At 35.2% G+C, this 18629-nt stretch overlaps 1 protein-coding gene across 1 annotated transcript in view; it reads right to left on the minus strand.

Moving 5' to 3' along the window:
- Positions 1-18629, minus strand: part of cdh8 (cadherin 8) — a 224035-nt gene that overhangs the window by 17586 nt on the left and 187820 nt on the right. The window contains exons 9-10 of the mRNA XM_002935052.4: positions 11351-11472; positions 6841-6958 (exon numbers count right to left, since the gene is read on the minus strand). Coding sequence (XP_002935098.2) covers positions 6841-6958; positions 11351-11472 — 240 coding nt within the window. The remainder of the gene's footprint in view (positions 1-6840; positions 6959-11350; positions 11473-18629) is intronic.

Consider the following 18629-nt stretch of genomic DNA (forward strand, 5'->3'; position numbering starts at 1 on the left):
ATTGTAATTTTAATGTTCTTGGTAAAGTGGTTGCAGTGTGAACTATTTGTGCACATCCAAAAATGTTGGTGTGTACTGGTGGTCATAACCTGTGTTCATGCACACAGGCACGCATCATAGAGGAAATATAAGAGTTAATTTAGGACTGCAGCCACAATTACAGTAGTGTAAACATGGATGCAAGTGTTGTGTTTATTGATACCATCCCTTAGGTACTTGCACCTAAACATACATCATGTACCTAAGCACTGTTGTGCTCACAGAATCATTTGGGAAAAATCATGGACAAGTGAAACTATTAAAGGGGAACTCCGGAGCTACCACCACCTTGGTTCCTACTGTGAGCTTCATCAATATGCATGGCATGCATGTGACCAAATAATAAAGTGTGAACATCAATTGGACACCGAGCACAGGAAATGGTATTATCCTGACTCAAACAATATTGAGTGCAATTGCGCTTGAAACATCAATTGCATGCAATTGCTTCAGATGCAACTCACCCACGTGTCCGCAATTACACTAGAATTGTGGGGGAAAGGTCTGATTTTTTTTGGGGGGGGGCGGATAGACAAATAGTGTACAAAATGGCTATTTACACGCTGAAATGTGTACCTGAGCCCTATCGGTTTCGTGAAATGTTATTATACAGCACTTATGTAAGATTTAATGGCTACTAAAAAATCTTTTGCAAATATAATAACAAGAGTCCACTGGATTTTTACCCAGGGTTCCTAGTTATGCAACCCTGTTTATTTCCATGTTCAAAAAATGAAATAACCATGGAATAAAACAAAAAATAACCATGGAGAAAAACTAAGAACTGAAGGGATTTAAAACACAACAGAAAGGATGCTGTAGGAAAGGGCTTAATAAAAATAGAGGAAAAACAGCATAAGTAGATTAACAAAGGTTTTGCAGCTGGAAGCCTGCAAACAGCAGGAGAATCATTGTAATATGCATTTTTGAAATGTGACATATTAGTTCCTTTGTGTTTTTTGTTAGCACTCAAGTTCAGAAAACATGTCCATTTAAAAACTCAGAGTGAGACTAAAGCTATAAAACAATTATTCACCATGGTCACATACTGCACCGTATTTTTCAAGGTCTTTTTTACTGAAAGCCGAATAGCACTATGCAGCATGCAGTCACTTCCCATGACCTAACAGTGAAGGGCATCTAGCTGCTCAGACCACCTACTGAATGGACAAATTCCTTTACTGATGTCACTGCCCTGTATTCGACTTCCCAACCTCTCTTTGGAAATACTGCAGAGTAGCAAAAACAGGGACATGTCATAACTCACCAGGGTTCACTTCCATGAGATGGCATGTTTTATACTGGGTAAAAGATAAAATGAGACAGATATAAATACATGTGCATTCTATAGACCTTTGTGTGATTTAAATCTCCTTTTTTGTTTTGTAATGTATAATAAAGTGATTTTTTTTAGGATTTTTGATATTCAGGACATGATTACTACGTTTTGCTTCCTTGTACTAAATTGTGCATGCTATTTAATATTCAAATCCTTTATTTATATAGTCCTGAGATATTTTACATTGCTTTACACAAATTGTTCACTGTTTCTATTAATCTCTCATCCAGTGGTGCTTATAATCCAATTTCCCTACAACACAAGCACACACACGCATGTCAATTCAATTTGCCTGCCTGTAAGTGCACATCAGTTACTTTTATTAGTCAAAAAAAGTTAATTTAAGATATTTGCATTTTTAGGAGGTAGCTATTTATATTTGGCAGTTGCACTTAGTAAAATATTTGACATGAGTAATGTCGTTAGTTTGCAATGTGTAAAAGATTGTTGAATACTCAGTTAAATCACATGTTGCTATTTATAATATTTATAACATTGATATTTACCCTGTGGTTGTTTAGGAAATTCACCATTCACATTAGTATATGTAAATAACCATGAGCGAAATATTGAGAAACTGTTGGCAAATTAAGTGAATAAATTGCCCATAGTGTAAATTAATGTGAATACTCTTGGAAAGTTCTGATTAGTGTGATAAATGTATGTGTTAATGGCTCATATTGTAGTGTTGTCCTTAATTTATTGATCATTTGCATTGTAATCAGTGTTATGTTGACAATATTTGTATAAACACCGTTCCCAAACAATTTGCTGTATAAATGAATCCAGTGGTAAAAAATGGATATGAACCAACCAATTTTTTTTTTTTTTAAATTCTGCATAGTTGTTTCTGACAATTATATGTATCTAGGTCACTGGACTACATCCAGGAAGTTCAAAAGAGGGTTAGAACATAGGAAGTAAACAATAGTCCAGGACTGGATGGTAATTATCCCAGGATACTCAAGGGGCTTAGCTCTGGATTGCCAAATAACTTTAATTTTCCAGGGTTTTGGCTGTAATGGTGCCATGAGATTGGTGAATTGTTAATGCAGTGCCATTATGTGGTGCAAAAAGGGATCCTGTTCTCAGCCTGAAAATGATAGTTCTGTTTGCTTGACATTGGTAGTAGGGCAGATTTTAAAGATGGCAGAAGGGATAAGATACTGGAACACATTTTAAATCACAATACTATATGTTTGTTCCAGGTTGGTTTTCTTTACAATAGATCTTGCAAGAAAATTGAGCAGAGACATGGACATTGGGGTGGCATTTTCTAAAGCATTTAATACAATACCACATAGAAGGTCACTGAATAAATGAAGGAATATTGGCCTAGAACATAATATTTGTACTTGGATAGAGAACTGGCTAAAGGATAGATTAAAAAGAGTGGTGGTAAATAGAACATTTTCTAATTGGACCATTGCTGTTAGTGACGTACCACAGAATTATGTCCTCTGTTATTTTCTTTTTAATATGTTTCATGACTTTGAGGTTGGCATTGTATTTACAGTCTCTAGTCTTGCTGATGATACTAAATTTTGCAAAGCTAAAAAAAAAAGTTTAATGCAGGATGCTGCCAATTTGCAGAGAGATTTGACTGAAACTGAGAACTGGACAGCAAATTGGCAAATGCGGTTCAGTGTCAATAAATGCACAGTTATGCACTTTGGTAGAAATACACATAAATGCTAGTTATACATTAATATTATTATTGCAAAAATGGTACTGTGTTTGGGGTATCTTTAATTAAAAAGGATTTGGGGACAATTACGGATAACATATTGTGTAACACTAGGCAATGTCAATCAGTGTCTACTAAAATTAATGTCTTGCATAAAAAAAAAGCAATAATTCAATGGTTGAAAGTATAATGTTGCCTCTTTATATATCCTTGACAAGGGATAGTAAAAGTTAAGGCCTTATTATTTAAGTAGGCTATTAATGAGCTGAAGAGAGTGCAGGGACATGCAACTAAACTGGAAAGGTAATAGAATTGTGAAACTATGAGGAAAAAAAATGAATAGCCATTTGCAAAGGGACATTATAGACAGATAGTGGGAATCTTTTCTTACATAGAAAACAAACAAAAACAAGAGGCCACCCCTTTAGACTTGGGAAACAACTTTTGAAACAGCACAAATGGTTCTTTAGGGTGAGGGCAGTGAGGTTGTGGAACACTCTGCCAGGTGAAGTTGAGATAGCATGTTCTATTAATACCTTTAAGAGAGGCTTGCACTAGTGGTCATTTGGAAGGGTTAAACGTGTTGGGTCTTTTTTAAACCCAAATAAACTATGTAACTATGAGCAGTAGCTATAAGCCTTTCACCTTACTTCCCCCTTCACCCAGTCTTTCTATTGTCTTACAGTCTTCTTAAAATTACTTAGTAGTAGAGATGGCCTAGCAACTTAGGAGGGCTAACTAAAACAGCCACTAACATCAAGAAAATCTCCATCTTGGGCAATCCCACAATGACATAAAGACATACAGGAAAATTATGCCAGCACACATATTCCACTTTTGGTTCCTTTGCAAGCCTAAATTCTACCACTGCTTATATAAATATATATTCGGCCCAGGAGACACCAGGTATACAAATATCTAAACAAAAGCACCATAAATGTTATACTTATGTATTCATATTCAACTCTCTAGTAGAGGCAACTCCAATCAAGTCAGGTCCATGTATATATCTCTAGTATATCATGGACACTGTAGTATTAAAGTACACAATTTATTGATAGAAGATACAACAAAAGCATAATGAAAAAGAAACATTTTGCAGTTATTTCAATCAAAGCCCATTACGTTTTTAAAAATATACTCAGATTTAAATCACTTTGCTCCTTATTCCGTTAAAGTTATTGTGTCAAAATAAAATATATCATATATAATTATAATTTGAATTCGAATGTCTTAATTCTATTCACAAAAAGTTGGCTTTCTGCTAAAGTTGCTATTAAAGCAATTAGCATTATGGTGCATTATTAAAGTTAATTGTTTAAAGCTGAGTGTTATGGTGAAAGCCGCTCTTTGACTTTTTGTCTTGAAAAATTTGAACTTTAGATAATTGTCTACATAATTATCAGTCTATTCCTATTGAACACAATGAACTTTAGACAATACCTTGTACAGTTGAGTACTTTCTAGTGACCTTTAGACTATATGAAAGTTATCCAACCTTGTCTGCTAGGTTAGGGTCATTATTGCTTTTAACAGTCTTTGTTATAAAATCATACTTCTATAAGATTTCTCAAAGATGTTCACAGAATCATGTTTTAAGGGCATTTTCTGTAAGCTGTATAGAAAATGTTTGTCGATTTGGGTTCTCCTACTACTTATTATATATAATCTATGGCTTGTAAAATCTTGGGGCAGCTATTTAGGTTTTTGTAAAATAATTGTAAAAAATATTTTAATATCTCTGAAAGCTACACTGTCAGTCTTTCTCTGATTTAATCATCAGATAAGTGAGGGATTATAGCCTATTTGGTGGAGTTTTGGCCTAATTTACTTGGTGGCCATATCGTCAGAAATTATTCAGGAGTTGTGCAGGTCAGGAAAAGCCCAACCTGCATCTGACACTAACCTGGAAATCCTGCACCCTACTCTAACCTAATCAATCCATACTTGCATCTTTCTGCTCTGTACACTACTTCTGTGGGTGCCTTAGGTTTAAAAACAGACTTCAGGAGCAGAGGAAGAGTGTACTTCTCCAGTCTGACCCACACCTAACCCAAACCCGTAATGGTCTCCAAATTTCAACCCTGACCCACCTGACCTAAGCGTAAGCCTGTGGGCCCTGTGTGTTGTGGGTCAACCTGCACATGACTAGTGCACAGCATTATGGGTCTGTTGGCACCTGTACAGTTCCAAAGCCAGACAGTAAACATTACCTTACTGCAGTTTGCCTTTAGCAGAATAATTGACTTAACCTTTATAGTGCCAGCAATCCTGAATTAAAGAAAAGGGATTACTGTTAGCACGCAGCAAATGAACATGCTATAAGTTAGAGCTGACTCACAGAGGTTGCCTTGTTTTGTAGCTGTTCAGCAACCTACAGGGTTTGTGGAGTCACCTGTGTATACTGAATATACATATAACAAATACATATAGATGCTAAACATAGAATGTACATTTTATTAGAAAAATACATTCCATTGAAAATGAAAATTAATGTATTAAACATATTTGCACACATACAGCATGATAGATCCCACTCTATATGTCCCAGACTCAATTAGGCCTTTACAAACAATTTAGATCAGTGTTCTTGATTATTTCAATCTTGGCAGACCACTTTAACTGCCATTTGTGATTGATGTTTCCATGTTGACTGCAGGCTTTTAGCGCAATTCCATTTTAAGCCTAAGCATAAACTCCAATTTTAATTTTATATGTTGAATGTGAGCTGTAGCTCTATGAGATAGTGTACGGATCAGTATTTCTGTAGGTCAGTTGCCCTCCAGAAAGCAAACATGGATCAGATGTCTTGTTAATTACATGATTGTTGAGTAATTTGAAATCATGATACCCATGAAGGTTATTTTGTGCTTTCAGGACATTGTGCTTAAGTAAGTGGCATACTTATGAAATCCTATAGCTCTCCCACCAATACACACATGGTACATATGTTTAATTATTATATAAAATATTTTTGTTTGCTGCATTCCCGTTTTGTTGAAATACTATTTCAGTTTGATGTTTAGAATGCTCCCAGTCAGTACTACTAGACAGTGTGCATTAAGTGAGTTGCCAATAAACAATTTAATGCCTTTTATACTTTAAGATATACTGCTATCAATAATTGCAGCATACATAAAAAGGAAATAAAATACAAAGGTCAATTATGATGGAAAGGTGACTGAAAGTAACATATTGTTCATGTCCTTATATGTTGAAATAAGCTTAAAAGATAACAAACCTTGCTATGAATACTCAGTAACCTCACATTTGATATCAAAATCTAAAGCAGCCAATTGTGCCAAATAACCTGCCCTATCAAATGTATTGGCATAGCTATGAATTTTTGCAGCAGTTTCACAAAAATATTTTGCCAATGGTGAAATGTGGAAATTCGCAGTGAATCCATGCCTTCAATTCACTCATTGTTAATTGTAATTTCGTTGCCTGCCAGCAACTGTTTCCATATCATTTGAATGGAAAATGTACTCCCATGTCATATATTAGTAAATGTATGCAGATCACTTCTAGAAAATGTTGATTTCTAGATCCTTGAACACTAACAACCTACCAGAGCAAGTGTCTAAAAATGAAAGCAGTTGTTTGTACAGAAGGTTTTCCATAGTTCTTTCGAAGACAATGTTCATTCAAATTTCCTACGTATTTTTTTCTAATTCTCTCTAACTCTCTAGACTCTCTAAAACTACCACTTTTATGTGTGATGAAGAACCATCTGACATTACAATGCACAATTTTAACAACTTGCAATCATTACCTTGATTATTCTTGATTGTAAAGTTTGGATTGTTAGCCATGTCTGGTAGAAGACTATAAATGAAAAAGTGCCCATTCCTTGGATCATCTTTATCAATGGCACTAACAGTCTGAATGATCTGCAAAAACAAAAGTGAAGATCCATATAACATCAGTAACAAAAAATTTGGTTGTGTTTTAACATCCTGTCAACAATTTGAATTTTCTGGTAAGTGTGATGGCTACCTCTGAGCTTAAATATATGTCAGTGTGTGTGAAATCTATAGCGTGGAATAAGGCACCATTACTTTAGCAGTGGCGATTAATCTCCATAATTGTGTTTTTAAAAATCTCGGGAACTTATCATCCCATCTGAATTCGTCCTTAAGTAGTGAAGAGCCAGTCTCTCCTGTTTTACTTTGCCAAAAATTTGTAAAAACAGAAAAATTTGCAAAACACATTGAAGTCAATGGGTCGCTGCATTTTTTTACACACAAAATACATTGAAGTCAATGGGCATTTTTTTGCAGCATTTTATTCACACAAAGGGCATTGAAGTCAATGGGCATTTCTTGCTGCATTTTTTTTGGTGAAATGCATTGAAGTCAATGGTTGTTCTTTTCCCATGCAATAAATAATTTGAAATGATAAACAAAGATCAAAGTATAAGCAAAGGATCTATGCTGGAAACCTGGGGTTTTTTTGGATATGGCATCTTTCCATAATTTGGATTACCATGCCTTAAGTCTGCTAAAAAATAAAAAACATTTAAACATTAAATAAATCCCCATAGGATTTTGCTACCAACATAGATTTATAGAGTTTAGTTTTACAGAGAAAACATAAATGAATTTAAAAAACAAAAAATATTTGATTAAAATATTCTTTACAGGAGTTGACTATCCCATAATTTGAAGCATTTTGGATAATGATAAGTGACCCCATACCTGTACCAAACTGTATGTAAGGGAATTCAACAAAAACTGACATCTAAGGCAAAACAAACATTATTCAGTGTATTAAAACATGAAATGATACAAGTGTTTTTAATGAATTTAGATGCATCCAGATTTGGAGTATAAAAATGTGTTTATATAGAATTTAGAAAAAAAAGAACTTAATTTTGATTCTGCTTTGATTTACTCATTTAATATTTTAATATTAGACTACTTGGCACCTTTGATTTCTCCATAGTAAATCTACTATTGCATAAGTAGTGCTTTTTTTTAATCAACATCAAAATCTTCAGATGTAATATTGGAGACTAGTGATGAGCGAATCTGTCCCGTTTCGCTTTGCCGAAAAATTCTCGAATCTTTCAAAAGATTCGCGAAACAGCGGAAAATTCGCGAAACGGCAAAAATGTCGCACGTAAAAAAAAATTGTCGCCCGCGGCTATTCTTTCGTCAGGCGACTATTATTTCGTCGCCCGCAGCTATTATTTTGTTGCGCGGCTATTATTTCGTCGCCCGCGGCTATTATTTCGTCACACGGCTATTATTTAGTCGCCCGCAGCTATTATTTCGTCGTGCCGCTATTATTTTGTCGCCCGCAGCTATTATTTTGTCGCCTGTGGCTATTATTTTGTCATGCGACAATTTTTAGACGTGCAGCGAACTTTTCTGCGGCAAATTTTTTCATTTGTTACGCGAAACAATCCCCCAATGGCGAAACGTGGCAATTCGCCGTGAATCCATGCCTGGCGAAACATTTTGCCCATCACTATTGGAGACTTCTGGATATAGGATTGTGCTCTGTCAACTGCAAACTGCACTGAGGGGCATCTTGTAGTACTACAGCTCTTTGAACTACATCAACAAACACTCCCTCACAACTTTAGTGTAATTTTCAAAGGACATCTATCACCTAGACAGTGGAAAATACAGAATTCTCTTTCTTGCTGACTGTTACTGAATTACAGTCTGATGCTATAGTAATTCTTCTCTAACTAACACTGTCAAAGTATAACAATAATAGTAGTTCTCGTTAGAGAACCCATATCGCCAAAGAAATGAAAAAAATAGAACACATGCAATCCAAGAGGTTTCTAATTGGTGAAACCTCTTCCCTGCTAAAGTATTCCACAGATGCCTGCACTGTAGTGTTTAGTTATATTTTTATAATTTCTAAATGACAAACAATACAATAATAAATTATATTCATAAATTGCTCAAGGGACAACTTTGTGGAAATGAACTTGTCTGAGAGTTTATGACCCCTAACAAACATGCTTAAATGATTCCACTTTACATTAAAAATTTATATTTGCACAGTTGGTGTTAATTTGTATGCATGGACCAAAATCTACTTAGAAAGCTATATATATATATTTTTGACAAAATCATCCTTAACAATTTTTTTGGGGGGGGAGGGGGGATCCTATGCGTTAAGTAAGCTTTCAGCATCTCTTCTGTCCTCTTAGCAGTATGAGGTAGGTATTTTGAAAGCTAGCATGAAAAAAAGCTACAACCTTTAAAAGCATCATCTTTACTTAGGAATTCATTGATTTTTTTTCCCCCTCACTCCACTGTATTTTATGCTGGTTAACATGGAAAAACTCTTCCCAACTGAATTTCAATGCAGACCACTGTATGCCCTCTAAATGTATGACATAAATGGTATGTATTAAGCCAGATCTCCTAAATGTCACTTTTAGCCTTCACACATATATAAAGGAAAATAAATAAAGCATGTGTGGGACATTCATAAACTAAAAGCATTTTTCTTTTGTTTATTGTATCACCTCAGATTAAGAGGCTATACATTTTCTCAACATTAAAGAAATCTATGACACAAACGAAAAGGTCACATCAACGAAAACATGCTAGATTGATTTAGTGCTACATAAAAAATGTCAATTGATCCAGTGTGCATTAAAAAGCTCTGGTGCTATAAAACACATTTCTGTGATATGAAAATACCAGTCATGTTCTCAGGTAAAAATGTAAAAGCTTCAGAATCTTGGGTGTGCATTACTAAATGTACTGCTTTTCCAACCCTCTTGGGAGACTATCCCTTAGCATGAATGGTCAAGAGCCTCCCAATAAAGCTAGAAATAGCCTGGGAATGCTTTCAAAACAACATCTTTGGAAGTTAATTTCATAAGCACTTCATACTTACTATTTTTCATATTGTGTAAAACAATAAATGCCAGAACAATGGTGTTAAAAGCTATGTAAAATAAATGGCAAATTTATTGAGGTGCGTGATTTATTTTATGCCACCCGAATGCTGGATATGACATTATTATTTTACAGCATTTCAGCAACAGATTCAATAAAATCAATAGGAAAAATTCAGTTTGCAAGGGGTGGGGGTGGGGAATGCGGTGTTAAATAGGCCCCTTAGTTAGTGTGACCAATTAATCAATCAATCAATCAACTGACACTTATTGGACTATTTTAAGTGGAGTAAAGCTTTCCATACAATGCTCTTTTGATGAAGTCACCAAATGAACTAATCTTTCCCTGATATGTCACTATGAGGTGGGCAATATCAGATTTACTCGATTGTTTGGCCCTTGGGCCAAAAAATTAGATCACATTGACAGAATGAAGGGCATCAGAGTGAGGACCACATAAATGAGCTGATGCTAGCCTGCCCTGTCGCCATCTGCCCAGATTTTGCTGTCCACTGGCAGCTTTTATTAGCCCGTGTATAGCCATCTTATCAGTGGCTATGGTAAAATGTGACAGCACAGTCCAATGGTTAGTACTGCTGACTTGCAGGGCTGTGGTCCAAGGTTTGACTCTAGCCAGCCAGGAAGGAGACTGTATGTCCTCCCTTGTGTTTCCTCTGGGCACTCTGGTTTCCCCACACAGTCTAAAATATTCAGATAGGTTAATTGGTTCCTGATAAAATTGACCCAAGTGTGTGTAAATGTGACAGGGACTATACACTCTACTTCGGTAGTGACTGATCAATAACCTCTGTAAAATGCTGAGGAATATGTCAGTACTAATTAAATAAAGAATAATTCTGATAATAATAATGCTGCAATGGGGAAAATTCCCCAGATTAGTAAGTGAGCCCTAGGTTTGTTTGTTTTTTTGTATGAAGATAACACAGTATAGACTGAGCTAATGAGCATACGGTATCACAATTGTATAAAACTGCATTCTCACAATAGCAGGGAATGTTTTGCTTGCCATGAAGGGGTTTACCATGGCAACCATTCACAACTAAATTCACTTGCAAGTGGCTTATATCCCATTGCTCTTTTTCAGCTCCTATACTTTCCATCAGTAATCTAGGACAAAAATATATTTTTACCCTTCAGGTGTCAATATAAATATGCTATAAAACAAGCTGCATGAATGATCTTGTTTATACATCAGAGAAAAGGAAAGTGACTGTATAAAGTGAAAAAAGCCAAAGTTATTTTTTTCAAGGCCACTTGCCGTGTCTTATATTCGTTCAGCCTTGATATTTTACATTAAAGCTGTTCAAAAGGCTCTGTTTCAGAGATGTTTTGCACTTTTCACTGTGCCTTTAGTGATTAATGATGCTAAAATAAGCAAATACCCACTTACCTGCCCTGGTTTCCCATTTTCACAAAGAAAAGCTTCATAGTCTGTTGCAAATTCAGGCGCATTGTCATTAACATCAAGAACCTTGATAGCAACAGGCACTCTAGATATCTGACTGTGGTTTCCTAAAAGAACAAAGAAAATGCTCAGACACACACTGTGCTGTATACATTTCAATGAATCATTTGTCCTATCCTGCTTAAATGCGTTAATAGAAAGACGTTAAATATCTGGAGAGATAGCGAGCCAACGTATTAGGGATTCTGAATAAATCTTTAGGAACAGAGACATTTATTTAGGTTTGTATTGATAGATAAAACTCTTGGAAGAATAAATATGACCCAGTTTTAACCAGTTGATGTTTACTTTTACAAATTCACAATATTCATTATGCTTTATTATGCTGTTTTATATATTTTATGGTTTATCTGGGGAGCACCACACAATGCCCTTTATTCACTTGTTTTTACTTAACTATTTATATTAGAATTACAAACATTTCAATGACTGACTAGGGGAAAATATATTTCTCACGGTATATTACATTTGGTCCCTAATATACAAATAGCACTAGTTATACAGGTAAAGGACCCGTTATCCAGAATGCTCAAGACCAAGGGTATTCCAGATAAGGGGTCTTTCCATAATTTGGATCTCCATCAATAAAACATGAATTAAACCCAATAGGACTGTTTTGCAACCAATAAGGATTATTTATATCTTAGCTGGGATTAATTACAAGGTACTGTGTTATTACTACAGAGAAAAAGGAAATTGGTTTTAAAATTCTTAATTATTTGATTAAAATAGAGTTTATGGGAGACAGGCTTTCCACAATTTGCAGCTTTCTGGATAATGGGTTTCCAGAAAAGGGACCCCATACCTGTATAAATATCATATGCATTTGTAATACTCAAATATCAATCTGAAACAGCTGTGGTAAATATAGGCTGATGTCTGTTCCATTCTTGACCATGTCATTATCCCATTGGACCATGGTTTTATCCTAAAACAAGGTGTGACAAGGGAGTTTTAATTTTTCAGAATAAAATGATAAATTGAAACTGGAAGATGAAAAGCTCCTGACATAGTGCCTATATGAAATACACAGATGCTGCATTACATACTACACTATTTAACACTACTACAATGCTCACTGGACTTTGCTTCCATTCCCTCAAACCCCTTTGGGGGTTTATTTAATAAAGTGTACAAGCATTTAAAAGCAAACATCTTATTGGTTGCTATAGGATACTGCACCTAGGGAAAATGTAGAACCTTTTATCACATATGAATCGAAATCCCTTTAACACTTTTTCTTTCTACCTAAAATGTTTATTCATATGTAAAACAAACGGAGTTACTTAGAATTGCTTAGCCCATATTACATATATATATATATATATATATATATATATATATATATATATATATATACATACAAATATATATATATATATATATAATTCAATTAAATTTTTTATCCTTGAGAAAGGTCCTAACAAGGACCGAAACGTTGGTTTTAACAATATATCTGCAATAAAAATTTTTTTGATGAAACATTGAAGGGTGTGCTGGCCACAGATGATTATTTTCTATATATATATATATATATATATATATATATTTGGTGCTGTATTGATGGCCTTCTTTGTTCCATACAATATTGATGCTGTAGAACTCAGCTTACTGAAATATTCTGTCATTTGTTAACATTGCTCTAACTAGTTATGTTGAGTTTAAACTAGTCACGTTTCTCAGCACCTTGACTCTGTCAGGCTACTTTTTACAGCATGCACATAATGTAGAGATAAAACAGACTTTAATGGTTCATATGACTTAGTAATATGACCCTTGTAATGTCCTTTTCTCACTGTAGTGTTACTTTATAATGTGATTTACAATAATAAGCTATAATGCACCATAAAAGAATGTTTCATCTTTACATTGTTCTGTTACTATTTACATTTCTCAATCCCTGCTTACATTGCGCAATAAGTATTTAAACAGCCTTACCTGGTTTCTGAGCAAATTATATACTAAGAATCCGTTTAAAGTGCTTTCTGACCACTTAAATTATTATGGACACATTTACATTCCATACCATCTTATTACTTTTCTCTGGCCACAAATAGATAATACTCAGTTTGCAGCCCACAAGTTAAAATGAATTGTCAAAGGGGGGGGGGGCATTTATAAAATTTACGCAGCAGAATTATTCGCTCAGTGAACATTTTTACCCTGCTTATGTTTACATTTATAATTTCTATTTATAAAGCCGAAAAAGATTGGTGTTAATGTGCAAACATAATTGTGAATTATTATTCGCAGAGCAAATGTCATTAAGAGTTTTTTTTTTTAGATATGGCATAATCGTAATTTGCTCAAATTTATGCAAATATTTATGCTTTCGAATTACGCCACAACTTTGGTAGTGTAAAAATATTCCCTAAACAGATTTCTCAATTTGCAAATTTAGATTGGCAAAGTAAAAATTGGAATTTTTATGCACAATGCGCATTTCACAGTGATTTGCAAAAAGGAAAAGATTGGTACAGCAGTGCAAAATGTAACCATTGAAGGGAAAACATGCACAAAACAACCATATGCGGGAAAAAATGTACGCTGCACTAACTTCATGAGTGAGCCCCATTAACCCTTAACCACGTACTTTTGCGTCTCATGACAAACAATTAACAGGGCTTTAATGAGTTGATAGTAGGTTTTAAATTAAGGAAGTAGTAACCAATATGGTAATTCTAGGTGCAAACCTAAATCTATAGGTGGCAGTATGTAGAGAAACAGACCTGGTGTGTTCCAGAGAAGTTTTTTTTCTAGATCTGGATCACATTTAAACATTAAAAAAAACCAATAGAAGTGTTTTGCCACTAATATACTGTAGCTTTATGCTATTTTAGTTTCAATAAAATACGAGGAATTGTTTTATTATTACAGGATATATATTAAGAGAATTATAAAATATATTTGCTTAAAATGGTCACTGTACGAGATGGAATTCCCACAATTTGAAGCTTTTAGGATATCCAGTGTGGATAAGATATCCCATACCTCTATTTGCCTAGTATTAGGAGACACAAGAGAAAGGAGATGTCTGCCTTGTAGATGTATAATCTAAAGGGGTGGGGATGTACAGGCACACATGGAAGTGACATGGTAGACACCAAAAGCACTTGACTGTAGCATTTGTTTTCTCTGGAATCACAATCTGGTCACTTAAAACGACAAACTATGGGTTTGTCACTATAAAGCACATTCCACGTGGACATGTGGAGCTAAATACAGACTAAAGTAGTCTGATTACCACTCATGAAACACGCTATGAAACAACTTTTAAAGCAGACAAATAAAATAAAATTAGTTTTTTTGGAATTATAATGCACTCAAGTTTGGGCATTATCATAGCATTAACAATGCAGAAACAATTACATTTGTTACTAACCATGATAATCTAAAAGCTCAGTCAGTTTTATCAGTTGTACAATTAGTTATATAACTTAGCATTTTCAGATTTCTTAATTTAGATTCTTAAAGACTCTTTCATCTTTGCTATTAGTACTGTTTAGATGCCCATGTACTGTCTTATTGGATGGCCAACCATCCAATATTTACCTGGATAGCACACACTAATGTGGTATCTCTGTCCTATGGTATTTTTACTCTTTAGTCAAAGGACCAGTAGGAACAGGAAATTGATGTGACCTACTGTATAAGCATTCACATATAATAATAACAAAGAAGGCACTTTTGGAAATGTTTTAGGGGAAGATCATAACACTATGCATTATCCAAAATTCAGTTAAACAGCATAGACCAGGTGGGGCTTTGTTTAACAAAAAGATAAAAAACCAGAGGTGAGACCATGATTCAGGACTTCTAAATAAAAATACCTTGAATTATGGCTCATATGCTTTTAAGTCAATATCTAGAAGGCCTATTTAAAGCTGCATTGTACATTCTAAACAGGTGACATTTAGTAGATTAAGAAATATGAAGCAGATGTACACCACTGTAACTGCATTCAAAGTCGCATGTTACCACAATCGTAGAAAAGCATTTAAAAACATGATTATTATTATTGATTTATAAAACAGCAACATATTCTGCAGTGCTGTACAATAAATGGGTTTATACACTGAACATACAGAATTACATACAAAGCAACCAATAGACAATATAAAAGGTGAAAAGGGCCCTGTTTAATACAATATTTATGGCTGTAATTCCATCTATGCCTACAGCATTTTACCTGCCATCTACTGTTAATACTGATAATGGTTGATTTGTTTTTTTACACTTTTAAGTTGCAGATAGCAGAAGAATATTTTATGAATATATGCCAAGCACAAACTGAAGTCAAGGTCACAAGTTTCTATGTCTAATAATGTATACCTCTTGTTTTAACCTACAAAGGTCATTAAAATCATCCCCAAGTTTTTTTCATTGTTATTAATTATGTACTCATTGTGAATGAACATCCAAGACAACTCCTCAACTATGAAATTGTGTTCTCAATCATATTGCTTTCATAGCAATATCACTCAGGTTATAAAGTCTTCAAGGTTGGGTTTCCAATAATGCAACAATGAACATGCTGTCAGAATAATGTTTTGTTTAAAATAAATGCCTTATTTAATATTGATATTGTAGGACAATTGCCATCTGAATCACTCAGACTGCCTAAGGTTTAAACATTGCCAAAGAATCATTGAGATTTTAATGCCTATTTAACCTTTCCAAATGAACAAAAACTTACATAAAGTCAGTACTAAATGTGTTTAGAAAAAGCATAGTAATTGAGTAGAATTTTATTAGGGAGCATTTTAAGTGTGAGGAAGCCTGAAGGTAACTGTTTTTCTTTGTTTTGTTCTTCGCTTTAATGTTAGTATTACACAAAGCATTTAATAGCAATGAGACAAGCTACCAGATGTTGCAGTGTAGCCTTCAGAAAAGTATGGTACTTAATAGAAGTCATATCTCTCACTTATAAAACGAGCAAAAGATTTACTAAAATTTGAAAACATCCTTTTCTGATTCTCAACCTTTTGGGATGTTTTATTCCAGAGAAAAATAACATTGCACATATTTTACATAGAATTATTGGCAACACTAGTTCAGTATAATACATTTTGGAATGCAGAATAGGTTTTTTTTGGTTGCAGCTCAGGTCCTGCACAAATTCCATCCAGCCTGTCCTCTGACTCTACCACTAACTCTTCAATTTACATTTATTTTATTTGTATTTATTTGTATTAATATTAATGCTTCTGGGTCCAGTGTCTCTTGTGATTTTGTGTGTAAAATGGAAATCTGTAACATTACATACTGAACATGGTAACGCTAAAGCATAATTGCTGCAGTTATAGCATTTTGTGTATATACCAGAGGAGCTATCCTCCTGTCCCAAGCCTCACCAAAAATTGGATTTGTAGATGGTCATCTAGTAGCACAGATGCATCAATCAGTAAGATTAAGATTAAGAAAGAGAGTTGTCTAAATTACCATGGATATACTAATGAGTACAGGATATTGAGCAGGGCATTTTATACTAAACTTCATGCAATAAATTACCCCTTACCTAAACAGTTTCAATTTCAATCAGGGTCAGACTGGGGGGTGCAGTGCCCACCGGGGCTTCTGCCTCAGGGGCCCCTGCACCCCTTCCCCCCGCAGGGTCCCTTAATAGTGATGAGCGAATCTGTTCCGTTTCGCTTCGCCGAAAAATTTGCGAATCTTTGAAAAGATCCGCGAAACGGCGAAAAATTTGCGAAGCGGCGAAAATGTTGTGCGACAAAAAAAATTGTCGCCCGCGGGTATTATTTTGTCGCGCGGCTATTATTTTGTCGCGCACGGCTCTTGTTTCGTCGCGCGGCTCTTGTTTTGTCGCGCGGCTCTTGTTTCGTCGCGCGGCTCTTGTTTCGTCGCCCGCGGCTCTTGTTTCGTCGCGCGGCTCTTGTTTCGTCGCCCGCAGCTATTATTTTGTCGCACGGCTCTTGTTTCGTCGCCCGCGGCTCTTGTTTCGTCGCGCGGCTCTTGTTTCGTCGCCCGCGGCTCTTGTTTCGTCGCGCGGCTCTTGTTTCGTCGCGCGGCTCTTGTTTCGTCGCCCGCGACTATTCTTTTTTGACGCCGTGACAATTTTTGGACGTGCGGCGAATTTTTCCGCGGCGAAATTTTTCATCCGTTTCGCGAAACAATCCGCCAATGCCGAAACGCGGAAATTCGCCGCGAATCCATGCCTGGCGAAACTTTTCGCCCATCACTATCCCTTAACACTTGTCTGACCCAACTCCCCTGGGCACAGGGGCCCACGCAGGCCAGTCCAACGCTGTATTCACTCTGTGGTAAATTTCAAACATAATCTTAACCCATCCTTTGTTAAGAAGCAGCAGTGTTTATTTTCAATGAAGAATTGTCCGTCAAGCCGTTAAAGCCTCATGCTTTAATTTTCAACTGATTGCTATAGTGAACTATGTAGGATGAGTTTTGGCTTTTGGCCACGTTATGAAAAATTTTGGCAGGCTCCTGGATCTATTCATATGCCCTTGTCCTAAGAAGTCTATGGACACAATTTGCTACAAGGTATTGTTACTTATTTAGAAGAGAGTGATAAGAATGCTGAAAGGACTGATTCCATTTTAGCAGAGTTTTCTCGGGAGAAAATCTTAACAATAACAAATATATATAAGTTACAGGTCGTGTTAATAAATACACATAAATTAAAAATAATTAGAATGTTTTTAATGCTATGTAAGCTTACCTAAATGGAATTCTAAAAGAAATGTAAATCCTGAAAGGATTGCATGCTTGGTAAAGAGTCCAATGTACAATTTCCTGCAGTTGGTGGTGAATAACATCTTTACTGTAAACATACTGTAACTATTTTTTTTATTTAATTATTAATAGCTATTATTTAATTGAGTTCAAGTGAGTGAACAACATGTTGTTCTGTAATGAGATGCAGGCTATGATTGCAACTGTGTATAAATGTGAAAAAAATAAGCATGTTTAATATTTGATAGGGAATTTTCTTAACTACAATGAACCAGTAGATAAATTCTTAAAAAGGATCATGCTGAAGGTTTATTATAAATGACTATGATTTTTCAGTGTTGGTTGCATTCTCTTTATGTGTCAGCAGTGCAGTCAGGCAGCAAATAGCTCTCCAGAATGAAAGTACAGAAACTTGATGTGTTACTTAGTGTACCCTTGCTTTTGGAAAGCTACTGATGGTGTCTAAACATTAAGAGATTGTCATTTGGAAGCT

This window comes from Xenopus tropicalis, chromosome 4, assembly GCF_000004195.4.
Source record: "Xenopus tropicalis strain Nigerian chromosome 4, UCB_Xtro_10.0, whole genome shotgun sequence".
Lineage (NCBI taxonomy): Eukaryota > Metazoa > Chordata > Amphibia > Anura > Pipidae > Xenopus > Xenopus tropicalis.